Genomic DNA, 17,138 nt, shown 5'->3' on the forward strand with positions numbered 1-17,138 from the left:
CTTTCACTAGAAGCTCTTGCCAGCGATCATCGAGTATATTATTTCCATATTCAATAACTTCCATAGCCAGATTCAGTACCGGTTGTTTATCATTCGGGGTGGTATCCATATCAGAGTTTAGCGGGGGAAACTCATTTGCCTCCATGAGTGCGTTGGTTAAAACACAGAGATGAATTCCAATAGAGCGAGAAAAAATTAGCAGAAAAATTCACACAGCACAAAACCGTAGTGAACACACACAAAAGCCAGCAGAGCAGCTCGACTCGCAGCCGAGCCTCAGCGATAAGCGGTTACAAAGGTCATATATATGCAAGGAGGTTAGAATAGAAGGAGGGAAGGTTCAACTCAAACGGTGAAGCTTGGCGGCCATCTTCCTGTTATCACCGTGACTTGTGCAAGGAAGTCTGTCATTGCAACATTTTTTTCTTTTCTTTTTGAAGCATGTCAGCTTGTATTGCATATTAATGCACAAATAGATTCTCGAAAAAAATTCCGGGCATTATTTTTCACACGTAACTATTAATTTTCTTTTTTTATGTAATATGACAACTATGTCAAAAATATCACAATGTCATGTGGTTTTCTTTCCAGATGTGAAAAAAAAGGACTTAAAATAGGTTATTTAATATAACTATAATCAAAATATATTAAATACATTTTAATGTTTCTGTTTATAGCTGGTATCTTCGTTCCTTAAGATACAATGCTATATGGTAGGATTTAAATTGTATAATTTGAACGTTTTAGTTAATTCGTTTTATAACTTTCATGAAAAGTAAGAAATCAATTGTTACTATTTTTATTAATTGTAAAGGTGTTAAATAAAGCAATGCTTTTCTTTATATATTAATTATTATTCATTTTTTTAAGTTAAGATAAACTGTTCTGTTGTTAAAAATTTTTTGCATAAACTTACAAATTTCTAGGCAGTATAGTGATAAAATTAAGTAAAATATTTACACAATTGAACATGTGGAAAGATGTATCCAAAAACTTATATAGGTGTATTTCTGTAATTCAACTTAATTAAAGGCAGTTTCTTTGAGATTAATAAATATGAAATGCGCATAAACTGAAATCAATGAATTCACATAAATCTGTTTTATTTTATTAAGATTTATTTTCTAACCTAAGAAAATTCGTGAAATATGCAGAAAAATCATTTTTTAAAGGCTTTAATGTTATGCGCGTGCATTTAGATTTCGAACTATTTCTTAATAATTTGCTGTACATAGTAAATTATGGATATAATCTTTATTACTTTAAAACAAAAATTCAACAATAGCGAGTGTTTTGGCCTCCTCGGTGATTGCGGTGATTTGTGCCCAGAGGGCGCACCGCACAAAAGGTTAGTTGCGTTACAGAACGTAAGGGAAGCGGACACGCCAAAATGTCGGGCGTATTACCGCTAATTGAGGTAATTGCATCGTATCTGTCAGGTGGCAGAAAACTAATATGATGTATCAATTCACATGCCAGGTGGCAGAATATGTCTATCATGTACATGCCAGGAGGCATAACGCTTGTAAACATGCCAGGTGGCATACGACTTGTAAATAAATTGTAAATAAATGTACAGTAAAATATCTTGGTGCAATAGATCAAGGAACACGCATCAACAACCTTCTGATCATTTGGATACGTACATTTTTTCTGGTGACACCGGACTTGATTTGTGAGATGAAAAATGGACGAAGAAAATTAATGAGTTCATGACTGAAAAGCCTGGATTTAACGCGAAGAAATTCGAGGTAGGCCCTTTTTCATTTTTCCAGTTTTGAATAGAATTGTTGAATAAAAATCTTGGTGATTATTATAGTTGATAGAATCTAATGGTAAAATGGAGGCTATGAATAAGGCAAAGAAGTTGCGTACGGTGACGCGTAACTTAACTACCAAGTTGATGAGTAAAATAGATTCTGCATTGTTAGAAGAGGGTGAAACCGCGGATGAGAAATTAAAAGAATTACTCGAAATGTTACTTGAAAAATCGCAGTTGTTGAAACAATACGATTCTGAGATTGAAAAACTTATAATTACGGAACAGGAGTTGGAAACAGAAGTAATTTCCGCGCAGGAATATCAGGAAAGAATTATAAGTTTTAAATGTAAAATTCAGGAAAAATTAAGAAAAAACGCGTGTAAAGTTGAATCTAGAAATTCTAGTGAGAAAACTATATCCCCGAAGTTGAAAACTTGTGAAGTTAATACTTTAAAATTGCCAAAATTAACGATTACAAAATATTACGGTGATCCTTGTTCTTGGCTTGAATTCTGGAATCAGTTTAGTAATTCCATTCACCAAAACAAAAGTCTCAGTTCGGTTGACAAGTTTTGTTATTTAAAATCGCTTTTGGGAGGTTTAGCTTTAAATGCTATTAGTGGATTAACATTTACTAGTGAAAACTGTACGGTGGCTGTTGATATACTAAAAAACCGTTTCGGCAGAGATGACCTGCTAATTAATGCGCATATGAATAACTTGTTGAGTTTAGAACCTGTAAAATATTCCGGAAATACGGCTTCTTTGAGGAAGCTTTATGACGATATAGAAATACAAATAAGGAATTTAAATTCTTTAAATGTTACTAGTGGTTCTTATGGACATTTATTATCCCCTATTTTGTTAAAGTTAATACCCGAGAATTTAACTCTAGAATTCACTAGGAAAAGAAGAGATAAACATAATTTCGATGTTAATGAACTACTAACGTTCTTGAAAACTGAAGTGGAATGTAGGGAAACATCAATGATGTTAGCGCGTTCTAAGAATTTTGATGTAAATGAAACATCAATACGAAACAAAAGTACCCATCAAGGTTATCAAAATAAATCTTACATGTATTCTAAAAGAAATTATTACAGTACGAATAAGCAAGGTGCTTCGGTATTAACTAGTCAAAGCGAAACTCCCTCTAAATACTTTCAAAAATCACATTTTAATCCAAATCGAAAGTTCTCTACCCCGCATAAGAAAGAGAATCAAAATGTCTGCATATTTTGTTTATCTGCTTGTCATATGAATCATGATTGCGCACATGATTTAAAGGCTCGCCGAAAGGCATTAATGGATCGAGGTTTACGTTTTATTTGCTTTTCGAAAGGGCATCCAAGGCGTTTCTGTGCTCATAAAGATGAAAAATGCAGACTGTGCAATGTCCAAGGTTTACATAATTCGTTAATATGTGACGCCGCATCGAAAGATTTAGTTGATTAACATTTACTAGTGAAAACTATACGGTGGCTGTTGATATACTAAAAAACCGTTTCGGCAGAGATGACCTGCTAATTAATGCGCATATGAATAAATTGTTGAGTTTAGAACCTGTAAAATATTCCGGAAATAGGGCTTCTTTGAGGAAGCTTTATGACGATATAGAAATACAAATAAGGAATTTAAATTCTTTAAATGTTACTAGTGGTTCTTATGGACATTTATTATCCCCTATTTTGTTAAAGTTAATACCCGAGAATTTAACTCTAGAATTCACTAGGAAAAGAAGAGATAAACATAATTTCGATGTTAATGAACTACTAACGTTCTTGAAAACTGAAGTGGAATGTAGGGAAACATCAATGATGTTAGCGCGTTCTAAGAATTTTGATGTAAATGAAACATCAATACGAAACAAAAGTTCCCATCAAGGTTATCAAAATAAATCTTACATGCATTCTAAAAGAAATTATTACAGTACGAATGAGCAAGGTGCTTCGGTATTAACTAGTCAAAGCGAAACTCCCTCTAAATACTTTCAAAAATCACATTTTAATCCAAATCGAAAGTTCTCTACCCCGCATAAGAAAGAGAATCAAAATGTCTGCATATTTTGTTTATCTGCTTGTCATATGAATCATGATTGCGCACATGATTTAAAGGCTCGCCGAAAGGCATTAATGGATCGAGGTTTATGTTTTATTTGCTTTTCGAAAGTTCATCCAAGGCGTTTCTGTGCTCATAAAGATGAAAAATGCAGACTGTGCAATGTCCAAGGTTTACATAATTCGTTAATATGTGACGCCGCATCGAAAGATTTAGAGACGGATACTTCCAATCAGATAAAACAAACGCCAATCCTTGAACCTTCTCTTTCGCTCTTATGTAATGAAAATAATAACAAAATTAAACCACCGACTTCCGTTCTTTTACAGACGTTTTCGGCAACAGTTAGGTGTAAAAGGGGGAACGAAAAGGTATTACGTTGTATGCTAGATTCAGGGTCAACAAAGTCATTCATCTTACGAGAAGTGGTTGATTCACTGGGGTTGAAAATTATTAATAAAGAAGCGCTTATTATTTTCACATTTGGATGCAATGATGCAAAAGAGCGCTTGTATGATATCGTAGAAATCGTATTGCAAAATGTATGCCATCCCAGTAAAAAGATAAAAATTAACGCAATAGTCATTGATTCTATAACACTAGGGCAAGTAAAAGTTCCTTCTCGGTAGATACGAAAGATAGCGTTTGAGAAGGGAATAGAATTAGCAGATGCTGGTACGAGTGACGAAATTCAAGTATTAATAGGTTCGGATTATATTTGGGAAATTTTAGGAGAACGAAACGTGAAGATTTGTAAAAAATTAGTCGCAACAGAAAGCACTTTCGGTTTTGTGATTCAAGGCAGGGACGAAGGATCAAAGTGTCAGGACGCAAGAGTTAATCATATAACCGTTGTAAATGAGGACTTAGATTATGAAAGAGTTAAAAAATTATGGGAATTAGAAGCAATTGGGATAAGTTCGGAAAAAGAAATATCTCTATCAGATAAAGAAATTTTAGAGTCATTTGAATGAAATACAACTTACAAGAATAAAAGGTATGAAACTCGATTATTGTGGAAAGAGGGTGTTGAAGGTTTAAATAACAATTATGAAATCGCGAAATAGCGTTTACAATTTTTAAATAATAAGTTTCAGAAAAATAGCGAGCTATATTTAAAATATAATGAGATAATTAATGAACACTTGAGAGATGGTATAGTGGAACGGGTAGATACGTATTTAAATAGTTTGAAAACGGGGTATTACATGCCTCATCACGCGGTAGTGCGCGAGCAGAAGGATTCTACAACGGTTCGAATAGTTTTTGACGCTTCTTCTAAAAGTAAGGGAAATTTATCACTTAATGATTGTTTGGAAAGCGGACCTAATTTAAATCCTGATTTGCTAAAGATTATCATTAAATTCAGGGTACATTCAATTGCGTTTTGTGCCGACATTCAGCGTGCATTTTTAGAGGTAGGCTTAGCTAAAGAAGATAGGGATTTTTTAAAGTTTTTGTGGATAAATGAAGAAGGGTCAAATCTCGATCACAGTAATCCCAACTTACAAGTTCTCCAACACAATCGAGTTCCTTTCGGGGTCAAGTGCTCACCTTATTTATTAACAGCTACAATAAGACTGCATTTAAAAAGGTATGAAGATGCCTACGAAGAGGCATGCAGTATGTTAAAAGAGCTTTACGTAGATGATTTAATTTCTGGGACAGTTAATGTAGCAAAGGCCTTACATTTAAGCAAGGACATGATTTTCATTCTTAGCGAGGCCAGTATGAATTTACGTAGATGGGTTTCAAACTCACCTGAGCTGAATGAACTATGGAAACTTAATGGAATTGACTCTCGTGAAACATCTGAAGACTCTTTGGTACCGTTGAAAGTTTTAGGTCTTATCTGGGACAATGTCAATGATAATTTGAAAATAGATGTATCTCAGTTTGAGAAGTTACAAAATCTCAAAGTAACTAAACGCATCATTTTAGCAGCATGTGGTATGCTCTTTTATCCCTTAGGAATTATGAATCCATTTACTGTTCGAATTAAACTCTTAATGCAAACTATGTGGGAAAAGGGTATTCAATGGGACGAAAGTGTTCCCCTTGATACAGAATTCATATTTCAGGAATGGTTAAAAGAAGTTGAAAAAATAAAGTTTTTCGAAATTCCCAGACAGTACTTCAGTGATATGTGTTGGAAGTTTGTAGAAGTTCACGTATTTTCTGATGCCAGTCCCAAGTGTTATGGTGCCGTAGCATATTTTAGATTTAAGAAGAAAAATAAATGTAAAACAAGTTTCATAGTGTCGAAATCCCGTTTGGCTCCATTAAAAAGGGTAACACTCCCTAGGCTTGAACTTTTGGGAACATTAATTTCTGCAAGATTAGGTTCGTATTTGCAATCGATATTTCCGCAGTTGGATAAGGGAAATATATTTTACTGGACTGATTCCCAAATTTGCATTCACTGGATCAAGGGATCTGCCAACGAGTGGAAACAATTTGTTAGAAATCGTGTGGTAGAAATCAAGGAGAAAACAATTTTAAACAACTGGTACTTTTGCAGTGGGAAGACAAACCCTGCTGATAAACTTACGAGGGGGATGGATGCTGAAGCTCTAATTAATGATAGTGATTGGTTTTCTGGGCCACCCTGGCTTTCAGAAGTAGATATTCGACATCACATAAACGAAATGAATACCGAAGCTGACTTGCAAAACGTTAGTGAAGAACGAAAATGTGTTACTTTGAAAACACTTGTGGAATCTACAGAACCGTTACTAAATCTTGAACTGTACGGAAATTTAAACAAAGTACTGGGAATAATGGCTTATGTTCTGCGCTTCGTGAACAACTGTAAATCCGCTCGTGAAAAGCAATCTGGTGTGCTTACCGCCTATGAGTTACGGAAGGCTTCAGAATTTATTATAAGAAATGTTCAACTTAATGAATTTTCAGAAGAAATTAAGGCTTTAAAGACAGAACAACCGATTAAAACTAAAAGCAAAATCATTTCACTTAATCCATTTCTAGATGAAAACGAAATTTTAAGAGTAGGAGGTAGATTAAGAAACGCAGAAATTACCAGAGAAAGTAAACATCCCATTATATTGCCAAATAATAATCACTTCACAAAATTAATGATACAGCATTATCACGAAAAACATTTACACGGAGGGTTGCATTTAATGTTATCCGCAATAAGACAGAAATACTGGATAATAAGTGCAAAGAATGAAATTAAAAAATGCATTTGGAAATGCATAAAATGTTGCAGAGTACGAGCAGTAACATCTATTCAATTAATGGGAGAACTACCTGCAAGTAGAGTGATTCCAAGTAGAACCTTTTCAAAGGTTGGCGTTGATTATGCCGGCCCATTTTCTGTGAAAATGAAAAGGGGAAGAGGTATAAGACCAATTAAATGTTATGTCTGTATTTTCGTTTGTTTAGCTACAAAGGCTATCCATTTAGAGATTGCTAGCGACTTATCAAGTGAAGCATTCCTAGCTGCTCTAAAACGATTTGCTTCGAGGAGAGGAAAACCTCAAGAAATAAGAAGTGATTGTGGAACTAATTTTATAGGTTCAAATAAAATCCTCAAGGAAGCAGTTTCATCTGTCCAGTCAACCTCAGAATTTCAAAGGTGGTTAGCAAATGAAAACATAAGGTGGATATTCAACCCGCCAGCTGCTCCACATCATGGTGGTATATGGGAGGCAGCTGTTAGATCTATGAAGCTGCATCTAAAGAAATGTGTTGGAACTCAAATTTTGACTTATGAAGAGTTTCTAACTCTAATTGCACAAATTGAAGCATGCTTAAATTCGAGGCCAATAACACCGGTCTCCAGTGATCCCAATGATTTGACAGCTTTGACTCCTGGACACTTTATTATAGGGACTTCTTTAACAGCTGTTCCGGAACAAGATTTAACCGAAGTACGAGTGTCTCCATTGCAAAGATGGCAACTAACACAGCAGATGTTCCAAGGGTTTTGGAAGCGGTGGTCTAAAGAGTACCTGTGCCAACTACAGCAGCGTAGCAAATGGAGACAGCCTAGCAGAAATATTCGTCTAAATGACTTGGTTATCATTAAAGAAGATAATATGCCTTCATTACGTTGGAAACTCGGGCGAGTAATAGAAGTGTTTCCTGGAAGAGACAATAATGTCCGAGTGGTTAGACTAAAAACTGTGCACGGGGACATTAAACGTCCTATTACCAAACTGTGTCTTTTACCAGTTGAAGAACATTAACTTAAGTGTTTGGTTTATATTGAATATGTTTTATTATTATTTTCATTTCTTATTGTACTAATAATTTTATTTGTTTGTTCTAGTTTAACCCTCATAGTTAACGTTTCAATATAGTAAGATATAAGATGTTTTGCTAGAAGATTGGTAAGTGTAACATGTAATTTTATACGTTTTGAAGGTTTTTGTATGTTTTCAGTTTCTATATTTTTCATTTACTTGTTTGCATATATTGAAGATTGTATTAAGATAAATGTAATTCATCGGGGGGAAGATGTTTTGGCCTCCTCGGTGATTGCGGTGATTTGTGCCCAGAGGGCGCACCGCACAAAAGGTTAGTTGCGTTACAGAACGTAAGGGAAGCGGACACGCCAAAATGTCGGGCGTATTACCGCTAATTGAGGTAATTGCATCGTATCTGTCAGGTGGCAGAAAACTAATATGATGTATCAATTCACATGCCAGGTGGCAGAATATGTCTATCATGTACATGCCAGGAGGCATAACGCTTGTAAACATGCCAGGTGGCATACGACTTGTAAATAAATTGTAAATAAATGTACAGTAAAATATCTTGGTGCAATAGATCAAGGAACACGCATCAACAACCTTCTGATCATTTGGATACGTACAGCGAGGGATTTCATTATAAATTTAACATATTTTTACTGGAAAATAAATGCACGGAACAGCTTAGAAACACGTACATGTCACTGCCGTAATGCAATGTTTTGAAGTCACAAACATGGACGCCGCTTGTTCGGGGCGGAGTTTCATTCCCCGATAGTGGAGGAAACTGCGAACCTCCCTCCTTCTATTCTAACCTCCTTGTATATATGTAACTTTACAACAGATCATGGTTTAACAAATCATAAACAAGACACAATAAATAACCAATCAAAAGTAACATGCAGAATGGGATTTAAGTTTCAGAATAACTCGGACCTGGCTGAAAGCTAATGAATGTTTCGGACTTGACAGAAAGCTATACTTCCTTTTAACCAGTAAGAATGCGATTACAAATATCTCAACATGCACAAAACGGATGAAACCGAAAACTTCACATTGGAGTGTTAATTCGAGCTCAGTCTTTGACAGCAAACACTCAAATGCACATCTTTGGTTGTCAAGGTCTCAATTTCGCAAACGATTGCAATAAGTTAATTATCTAATCAAGACTGAATATTATCAACTAACTGCAACTTCCGCTATATGCCGAGCTTAGCATGAAAAGTTTATGCTGTGTTCCGGCTGTCAAAACTTCGTGTCCCATAGAAGGGCACTTCAAGTAGAATGAGCGCAGCACAGTAAGTCCAGAAAAACAAGATAGAAGTTGGCGAAGGGGAAAAAACTGCAATCTTAAATACTTGATATCAAGTGGGCAGTTTTTCTCCCTAATAGATAATTTCCTCCTAATAATTCAGATAATTAATTTGTTGCAATCGTTTGCGAAGTTGAGACCTTGGCAACCAAGGATGTGCGTTTGAGTGTTTGCCATCAAAGTCTGAGCTCTAATCAACACTCGAACGTCAAATTTTCAGTTTTATCCATTTTGTGCACTCTCTGTGAGTTTGTCACTAAACTGATTGTGCAACTTTTGGTCTCGTTCATTCTCTCTTCCAACACTGTTGTAAGTACAGGTTGGAATTCTAATATTGCTCTTATCTGTCTCTCAGAGTGGAATCCGACCCTATATTTTATGGTAATTATTGCACATCTGGATGAATTGTATCCCTCCTTCATTTGTAAAAACAATTTAGAATCACCCTATATATAAATGAATAAAATAAACTCAGTGCCTTTATATATATACACATATTCAGTGAGCAGATATTTTGCCTGAGAATAATTCAGTGGGAGTGGCCGAATTCATCGACCGACCCTTTCTAATATACGGAATTCTTGCTTCTTGGTTTTGGGATATTATTCCGTTTAAACTATTATTATGCTTAATTAGTGAAAAGAACTTGTTAAGAATTATTATTTTAAAAATTATTCTTTTACCTTTAATTCCTAATATTGTAGAATCTATAATATTTAAAACACAACAATAGCCTTTCAGGGATTAATTGTACAAAACCTTTGAAAGAATAAATTCTTTTTTGAACGGAATGGAGTGCTTAGGTCATTAGAAATATCTCATTTCCTCGTGTGAACCTCAATGTATAACGATTTCCAGCTGGAACAGGAAAATCTGTAGTTTGAATCTTGATAAGACACAATTTATTTTTTACGTTTCATAGCTTCAAAAGTTCTACAATGGCGTCCGATTTAAGTGGAGGTAGACAATAATTCGCCCATAATATTTTCATTCGATTTGGTTGACCGAATCTTGTGCTTTTCCTCAGTTGCCCTTGAAATAGGAAAGAACTTTCTTTAAAGACGTTATTTATTTTTTGTCAGTTTATAAAATTCCCTTGACTAATTTTTTGTACTTCCGCTCTATTTGTATAAAAGAACACTACGGTTTTTCAAACACTGACAGGTTTCTACAAATATTGAAACCTTTAATCGGCAAATAGGGCTAACAATTCTTTGAATGGATTTCTTCATAATGGGCCAGTTATTTCCAGATAAAAAGGGGGAAGAAAATCAATTTCACCTATCTTCCCCCCAAGAAAGGGCTTCTGTAGAGCAGTCAACTGAATTCTGTCAGTAAAATCTTATACTCAATACTTTCAAACACGTAAAACTCCTTTATTTGTCTTCTAGAGAAATTAGATATTTTTTTTTAATTTAAAGCAGGAGATGTCAAAAATGAGCAGTGCCCTCGCCGGGACTCGAACCTCGGACCTCTCGGATACGCGCCGAGTGTGCTGACCATTACAACACAAAGGCATGCTAAGAAGGCGGGAGAAATACCTTATATACTCCTCGTTTTAAAGAACGACTGGTGATTAGAGGACCCAATCGCCAAATTCTGGTGGTGGAGAATCATGGTACACCACCGTGTTTTAGTCAAACGTCACTATAGAGCTATTTAGAATTTTTTCTCTATCAGGAAACTGAAGAAATGTGCAATGCCCTCGCTGGGACTCGAACCGCGGACCTCTCGAATACGTGTCCAATGTACTGACCATTACACCACGAAGGTATGCTAAGAAGGCGGGAGAAATACCTTATAATCCTTTTACTTTAAAACTACAAAAATATTTGCATATTACAATTGCAGCTAAGACAAGAAACGGAAATGGACGTTGACCGGTACCATCTAAGCATATTTGCAAATATTACAATCACAGCATATAATTCCACGTTGAGTATTGCCAACTTTTTAAGTTTGTTTGAGTGTTTCTTTTACCTAAATTTTCATTCCTGAATATTTGTATTTATATTACTTTCAGAGTAGAATATAGCTTTGATTTCTTTGCGATATGTTTTAAGAGCTTAGGTTAAAATATCAGCTATCTCACTTGCTAAATTCTTAGCAATATCGCATTTCACCTTGCGTTCTATAGCGGTGTAAGTGATTAGCACTTCCAACCAGCAAATGGAAGGTCTGTGGTTTAATTCACAGCAATAGCACAGTAAATGTTGTTTCGTTTTCTTTGGATTCGAAAATCCTTATGATTTCCATAAATTTATCCTATTCTCTATGGTTCATTTTAACTAAAAAATGTGCAACAATTATTCTATTTTAAGAGATTAATGAAATTTAAAACGTAAAAAATAATTATGCGTTAAATTCCTGTCAACATACTCACTGAAAAACTGAAAAATTCAATATTTGGTTTTGAGAAAAAATCAGTGCAAGCATTATAAAATTTAATTTGTTCGAAAAAGAAAAGAGATATTTCCCTAAGGAGACTCAGTGTTGTTTACTGAAATCAAACCAAAATAAAATAAAATAAAAGTATTCAGTTTTGCTAAACCCCTGTTAGAAAATAAATTTTACTTTCTTGTTCTTTATACCTTCATACTTACCTGAAAAAGCTAAAACGCATGTGTTTGTATTACAAACCAATAACATTATTTAAATTAGCTGTTGATGACTTTTAAAGAAAAGCAATAGTAAAATAAACTTCTGAAAACTAGTATAACAGCTTTCAGTGGTTAATAAATTCTTGTTATTATATGCTTGCATAAATAAAATATTTCGTTTAATTTTGAAACTGAAATTTTGAGTACATCGAAATAATGAAAGGATCTAAAAAATAGATATGCTACTATTTTAAAAGTAAATATTTAAATTTACATTCTATTAACAGATATGAAAAGCAATTGATTTATTTATAAATCAACAATGTATATTGAAAATTGAAATCAATCTTTAATTAAAACATGACTATTATGTTACCTGAAATGTGAATAAGTAATAACAGATTAACGGTCTAATGCGAATTATTAGAGTTGTCCTAAATATCATAAAGCTCATAAAATTAGGGAAAGCCACAACCTTGTGTTTGGCAGATCTCTTTGCTCCTGGTGAAGAGAGACGTGTACCTGTTCACCTTTGAAATCACTAGAGACTTAATTAAAACCTACGCTAAACACGAGTTTTTTTTTTTTTTTTTTTTTTTGTCTTACTTTTATGTTTTACTTTGGGTTAGTTCGCTTCTCTTTTGATCACAAAGCTTGTAAACTATACAGATCGTGTTTTGTCATAGATTGTGGAATTACTGGCACAGTGACATAATTTTTTGTACACTTTTGTGTACAATTATGAATTTGTCTGAAACAAGATATGCAATAACATACAGTAATTTCTCATTTTAAAAATAATATTAAAATTAATCAAATTAATAATAAACAGTAATTATAAAAATATTATACAGTAAAAGTCACAGCGTGGTAAAATTTGTAAGTCTAGATAAATGGTATAGGCTTCTTATCACAAAAGGAGGGCTGAAATAAAAAAAAACCTAGCGTTTTAAAAAAATGTAAAGAAACATTTTTTATCTATTTGAAGTAAATTCTTCTTAAAAAAGGACAGTAATTACTGTTCAGATATTGATACATGACAATTTGTTTCATTTCAGTTGATTTATATAAAAAATTCTGAAATTTAAAGTCATATATATAAAAGTCCTTAGTGTTCAGAGTAAAGCTTATCACATAAGTATACAAATATTGTTACGCGACACCTCAATATAGTTATGTAAAATTCCCTCAACAAATGTCATAATATTTTAATTTATAGTCGATATATAACACATGAATGCTCAACGTTTCTTGAATTTTCTGCTAAAAACATTTACGAAATGATCTTTGCAGGAAATAGAATTTCAAAATGCCAAAAATTATTATATGAACTGTCTGTCAGATTACCTAACAAGAATTTAAAAAATTAACCTTTCAAAAAGTAATTAATCTGCAGTAAAATTAAATTCATTATTAGTGTTATTATTATTTATGTTGCTAAGTTTATCAGTGTTATTAATTATTATTACTAATATTTGGCACAATAAAGTTTTGATTTAATAAAGGGAGGTTTAATGCACTAACATTTTTCTTTTATAATGAACTCTGAAATGATGTTGAATTTTGTCATGTATTAAAAACGTGCATACATACATTCCTCCATCCTGTTGGAGAAGAGTATTGGACATTAACTGGCGACAGCTGCATGCTGGAAGTAGGCGTCAAACTATGTCTTTGTTGAGTGTTTTTGTACTTAGGCAGTTCAATGTCCTGCAAGAAAATGTTAACTGAAGGTTTGGGTGTAGGAGTGGGAATATCAAAAATCTGTGACGGGTATTCACCACTGGAATTTCTCCTAGGTGGGTCAGTTGATAAATTATCAACGGAGATGTCATCCGGATGGCTGTTTTCTTTCTTACGCATGATTAACTTGAATTATATAATATTTGAAAAGGTATATTGATAGATTTTAAGATTATTCAGTATTAATTATATAAAATGCAGAAAAGGTAACCAGTGAACACGAATGCTTATATACATATTGTAATTCTACATACTCTATCTTTTCATATTCATTTATCATTTAGTTTAAGCAGCATTAAATAAAGTCTTACGATAAATATTAAATTCCATCTAAATGGCTCATTTTTCAAATGCATGCTTTTTTAACTTTATACAAATACATAATTTTCTCATTTACTAGAACTTCACTATAATTTAGTATTTAATGCAACACAAGTTATTCTTAGCAATGTATGAAGGTAAAATAAACACCTGGAGAATCATACAATTAACGATTTTTAAATCAGTTTAATGAAAAATAGCAAAAACTTAAACCAAGATTTTTAACTACTCATTCAAGAAATCATGCAAATAAATATGTTAATAAAAGGAACTAGACATGTTATTTTATAATGATTAAACATATGAAATGAAGTATGAAGAATGCATAAAACTTTGATTTTCTCAATATTCATTAATCATTAAATATAGCAGTTTTATGATCATAATAATAACTCGCTGATTATAATGAAACATCATAATATATTTAAAACACAAGGTAACTATAATGCAACAAATATAGGTATCATACGAAATATTTTATAACTCACGATATAAGTAAAAGTAATTTACATAATGAAAAATGCTCTTCAGGGAAATTTGAGTAATTAATTATTACTTTTTATTATAAACAAACTATAACTCAGTTTTGTTTTCTTTGTCATGCAAATGTCGCATGGTATACTATTTTTCTCCATTAGAATCGACACAAATTGTTCATATACTCAGAGGTGATACAATCCCAACACATTTGATATAAACAGAGAAAAATTCAAAATCACCGAGTTCATATCGTAAGGAAACATGTATTTAATGTTTTCCATGTTCAGATTTGTAAGTTAGCTTTGCATATCATTTCTATACCACGAAATCGAACATATGCACAACACAATTTTAGTTTACATTGTCTTAGGCAGCAGAAAGGGGACCAAAATCAGCATCCCCGTAAGTGCTCCTCATATCGCTGTCCGATCTTGGAGTTTTACTCCCCTCGCGTGTTATTGGCTGTAGTTTTCTTGGCACAGTTGGCTGAAGACTATGCGCCACTTTCTTTTGGTACTTTTGTCCCGTATTTAAATTTACTCCTAAATCTTGCTGCCTGGATTTAAGTCTGCTAAGGACCCTCTCAGCTGTAGTCTGAAGGAGAGCAGTAAAATTATCTTCCTTATCTTGGTGAGATGGCTGCGGATTCCTCCATCCTGTTGGAGAAGAGTATTGGACATTAACTGGCGACAGCTGCATGCTGGAAGTAGGCGTCAAACTATGTCTTTGTTGAGTGTTTTTGTACTTAGGTAGTTCAATGTCCTGCAAGAAAATGTTAACTGAAGGTTTGGGTGTAGGAGTGGGAATATGAAAAATCTGTGACGGGTATTCACCACTGGAATTTCTCCTAGGTGGGTCAGTTGATAAATTATCAACGGAGATGTCATCCGGATGGCTGTTTAAGTCATTGACAGAATGTGACCTAGACAGCAATCTGGTTTTAGCCCTAGGTTCAGCTATTAAGGAAGATGCATCCGATTCGTGGTTGTGATTTGCAGAATTAGTCCCATGTATGGTTTCTATTTCGACATCAGTTTCACATTCGTTTTCACTAAGGAGATCATCCATGTTAGCATCGCCATTAGCATGAGCAATCATACTTTCTGTTTCGCTTTCGGCCATATCTGGACTTGAAACGTTGACGTCCATTCTTGAGGATACGTATGCTAGCATCCAAAGGCAAAGATCACGTAGTTGCAAGATCACACTCCAAACATTAGATACGATAATAAATCATGGAATCAATCTTAAACGAAAAAATGGCGACTTGTAGTTTATTTGTGATGGATGAAATATGTGAGATAAATTGGTAGTATATGTTTTTCTTTAGGTTATTTTAAAGAGTTGGGCTTAAGTAGTTTTAGCATGCAGAAAAGTTTTGCTGTAATTTGAAGTCACGATCAAGATTTGAACTTAATGCAACGTTTTTGTTAGATATGCACTTACTGTTTATGATTTCCTTCTTTTCGTAAAAAGTTCGAAAATGTCTTTCGAGATTTTTCAAGATTTGCTAAAATTTGTAGCTCTTGTGCAGTTCTGCTTAATTCTGCTATTAAGATATCGTGAAAAATGTCTTTCAGTTATAACTGGTGTATTATCCTTTTGAGGAAATATCGTTAGTAGTCTAAGCGTACCGTAACACCACAGAAAGAGAAATTCTTAGATACATTACCGGTTGCAGTCAAACGGTGTGAAAATCAGACGTTAGTTGGAACTGACTTAAACGTTTAATTCATGCAAAATTTTACTATCGCCGGAATTTGTAAAAAACTTGCGCATCCACCTGGCAGGATTATCGCTTCATTTCTGGTGCAGGGCAAACACAAGAACATGCAGTTCATCAACCAGAAGATATTTCCGACGGAAAGCTTCAAAATTAAAACAGTAATAAAACTGGTAGTAAAACTGTTTTAAACTGTGAGGAAACAGCACGGAAGGCTAGGATAAATATTCAGTTGTTGAATACAAAATGAGCGCTTGAAATATTGTCCTCTTGCAAAAGAATTACTACAGAAATTAAATTCCCTTCCGGCCTTCCAACCTTCTACCATTAGCGGCACTGCATCAGCTATCCTTGAAAGCAATCATCATGACACTGAACGTTCAAGAGGAGAACATAGATTTGCCAAGATATGTCCAACTACCTCCTATTTATGTGCTATGTCAGGCACGAGAACGGAGCCGGACGAAATGCCAACGGTCAACGCTTTGCAGAGCGCATAACTGAAACAGGAAACAAAAGTAAAAACGGGCGCGCTCTGCACGTTTTCCGAGACAACCTGTTCATACGCCACCAACAGAGTCCGAAATATCTCTAACCTTGAACTGAGCGCCCGTAAAAAAATCGTAATAGCGAGCCTTTTCCGAAAAGTTGCAGAAGCAGAGTTCAAGGACTCCAGCAGCGATCGTGATGGGAATAGACGAGCCGTCATTAGAGCTTTTATTGTCAGCCATTTTTATTGTTATATTTTCACCTGCCTTATTAAAGAGTATGTACACTCACTCACCCTGGCAACGCCAGCGAACAGATCGTTGCCAAGCTGTTTATGACAACAAAAACGAAGCGCATTTAAAAATCGATATCTGAAAAATTTTCAGGATGCTTTATTATAAGTCTTAGTGCTGCCATCTGTAGAAGGATG

General features: G+C 34.2%; 1 protein-coding gene across 1 annotated transcript; it reads right to left on the reverse strand.

The window, feature by feature from the left end:
* Nucleotides 1–14,278: 14,278 nt before the first annotated feature.
* Nucleotides 14,279–16,937, reverse strand: LOC146998229 (uncharacterized). Its single transcript, XM_085813707.1, has one exon. The coding sequence runs from the start codon at nucleotides 15,667–15,669 to the stop codon at nucleotides 14,863–14,865; it is 807 nt and encodes a 268-aa protein (XP_085669833.1). The 5' UTR covers nucleotides 15,670–16,937; the 3' UTR covers nucleotides 14,279–14,862.
* Between the last annotated feature and the right edge of the window lie 201 nt (nucleotides 16,938–17,138).

This window comes from Stegodyphus dumicola, chromosome 3 (assembly GCF_044657685.1).
Source record: "Stegodyphus dumicola isolate Sdum_Otavi_A_Nest chromosome 3, ASM4465768v1".
Classification (NCBI taxonomy): domain Eukaryota; kingdom Metazoa; phylum Arthropoda; class Arachnida; order Araneae; family Eresidae; genus Stegodyphus; species Stegodyphus dumicola.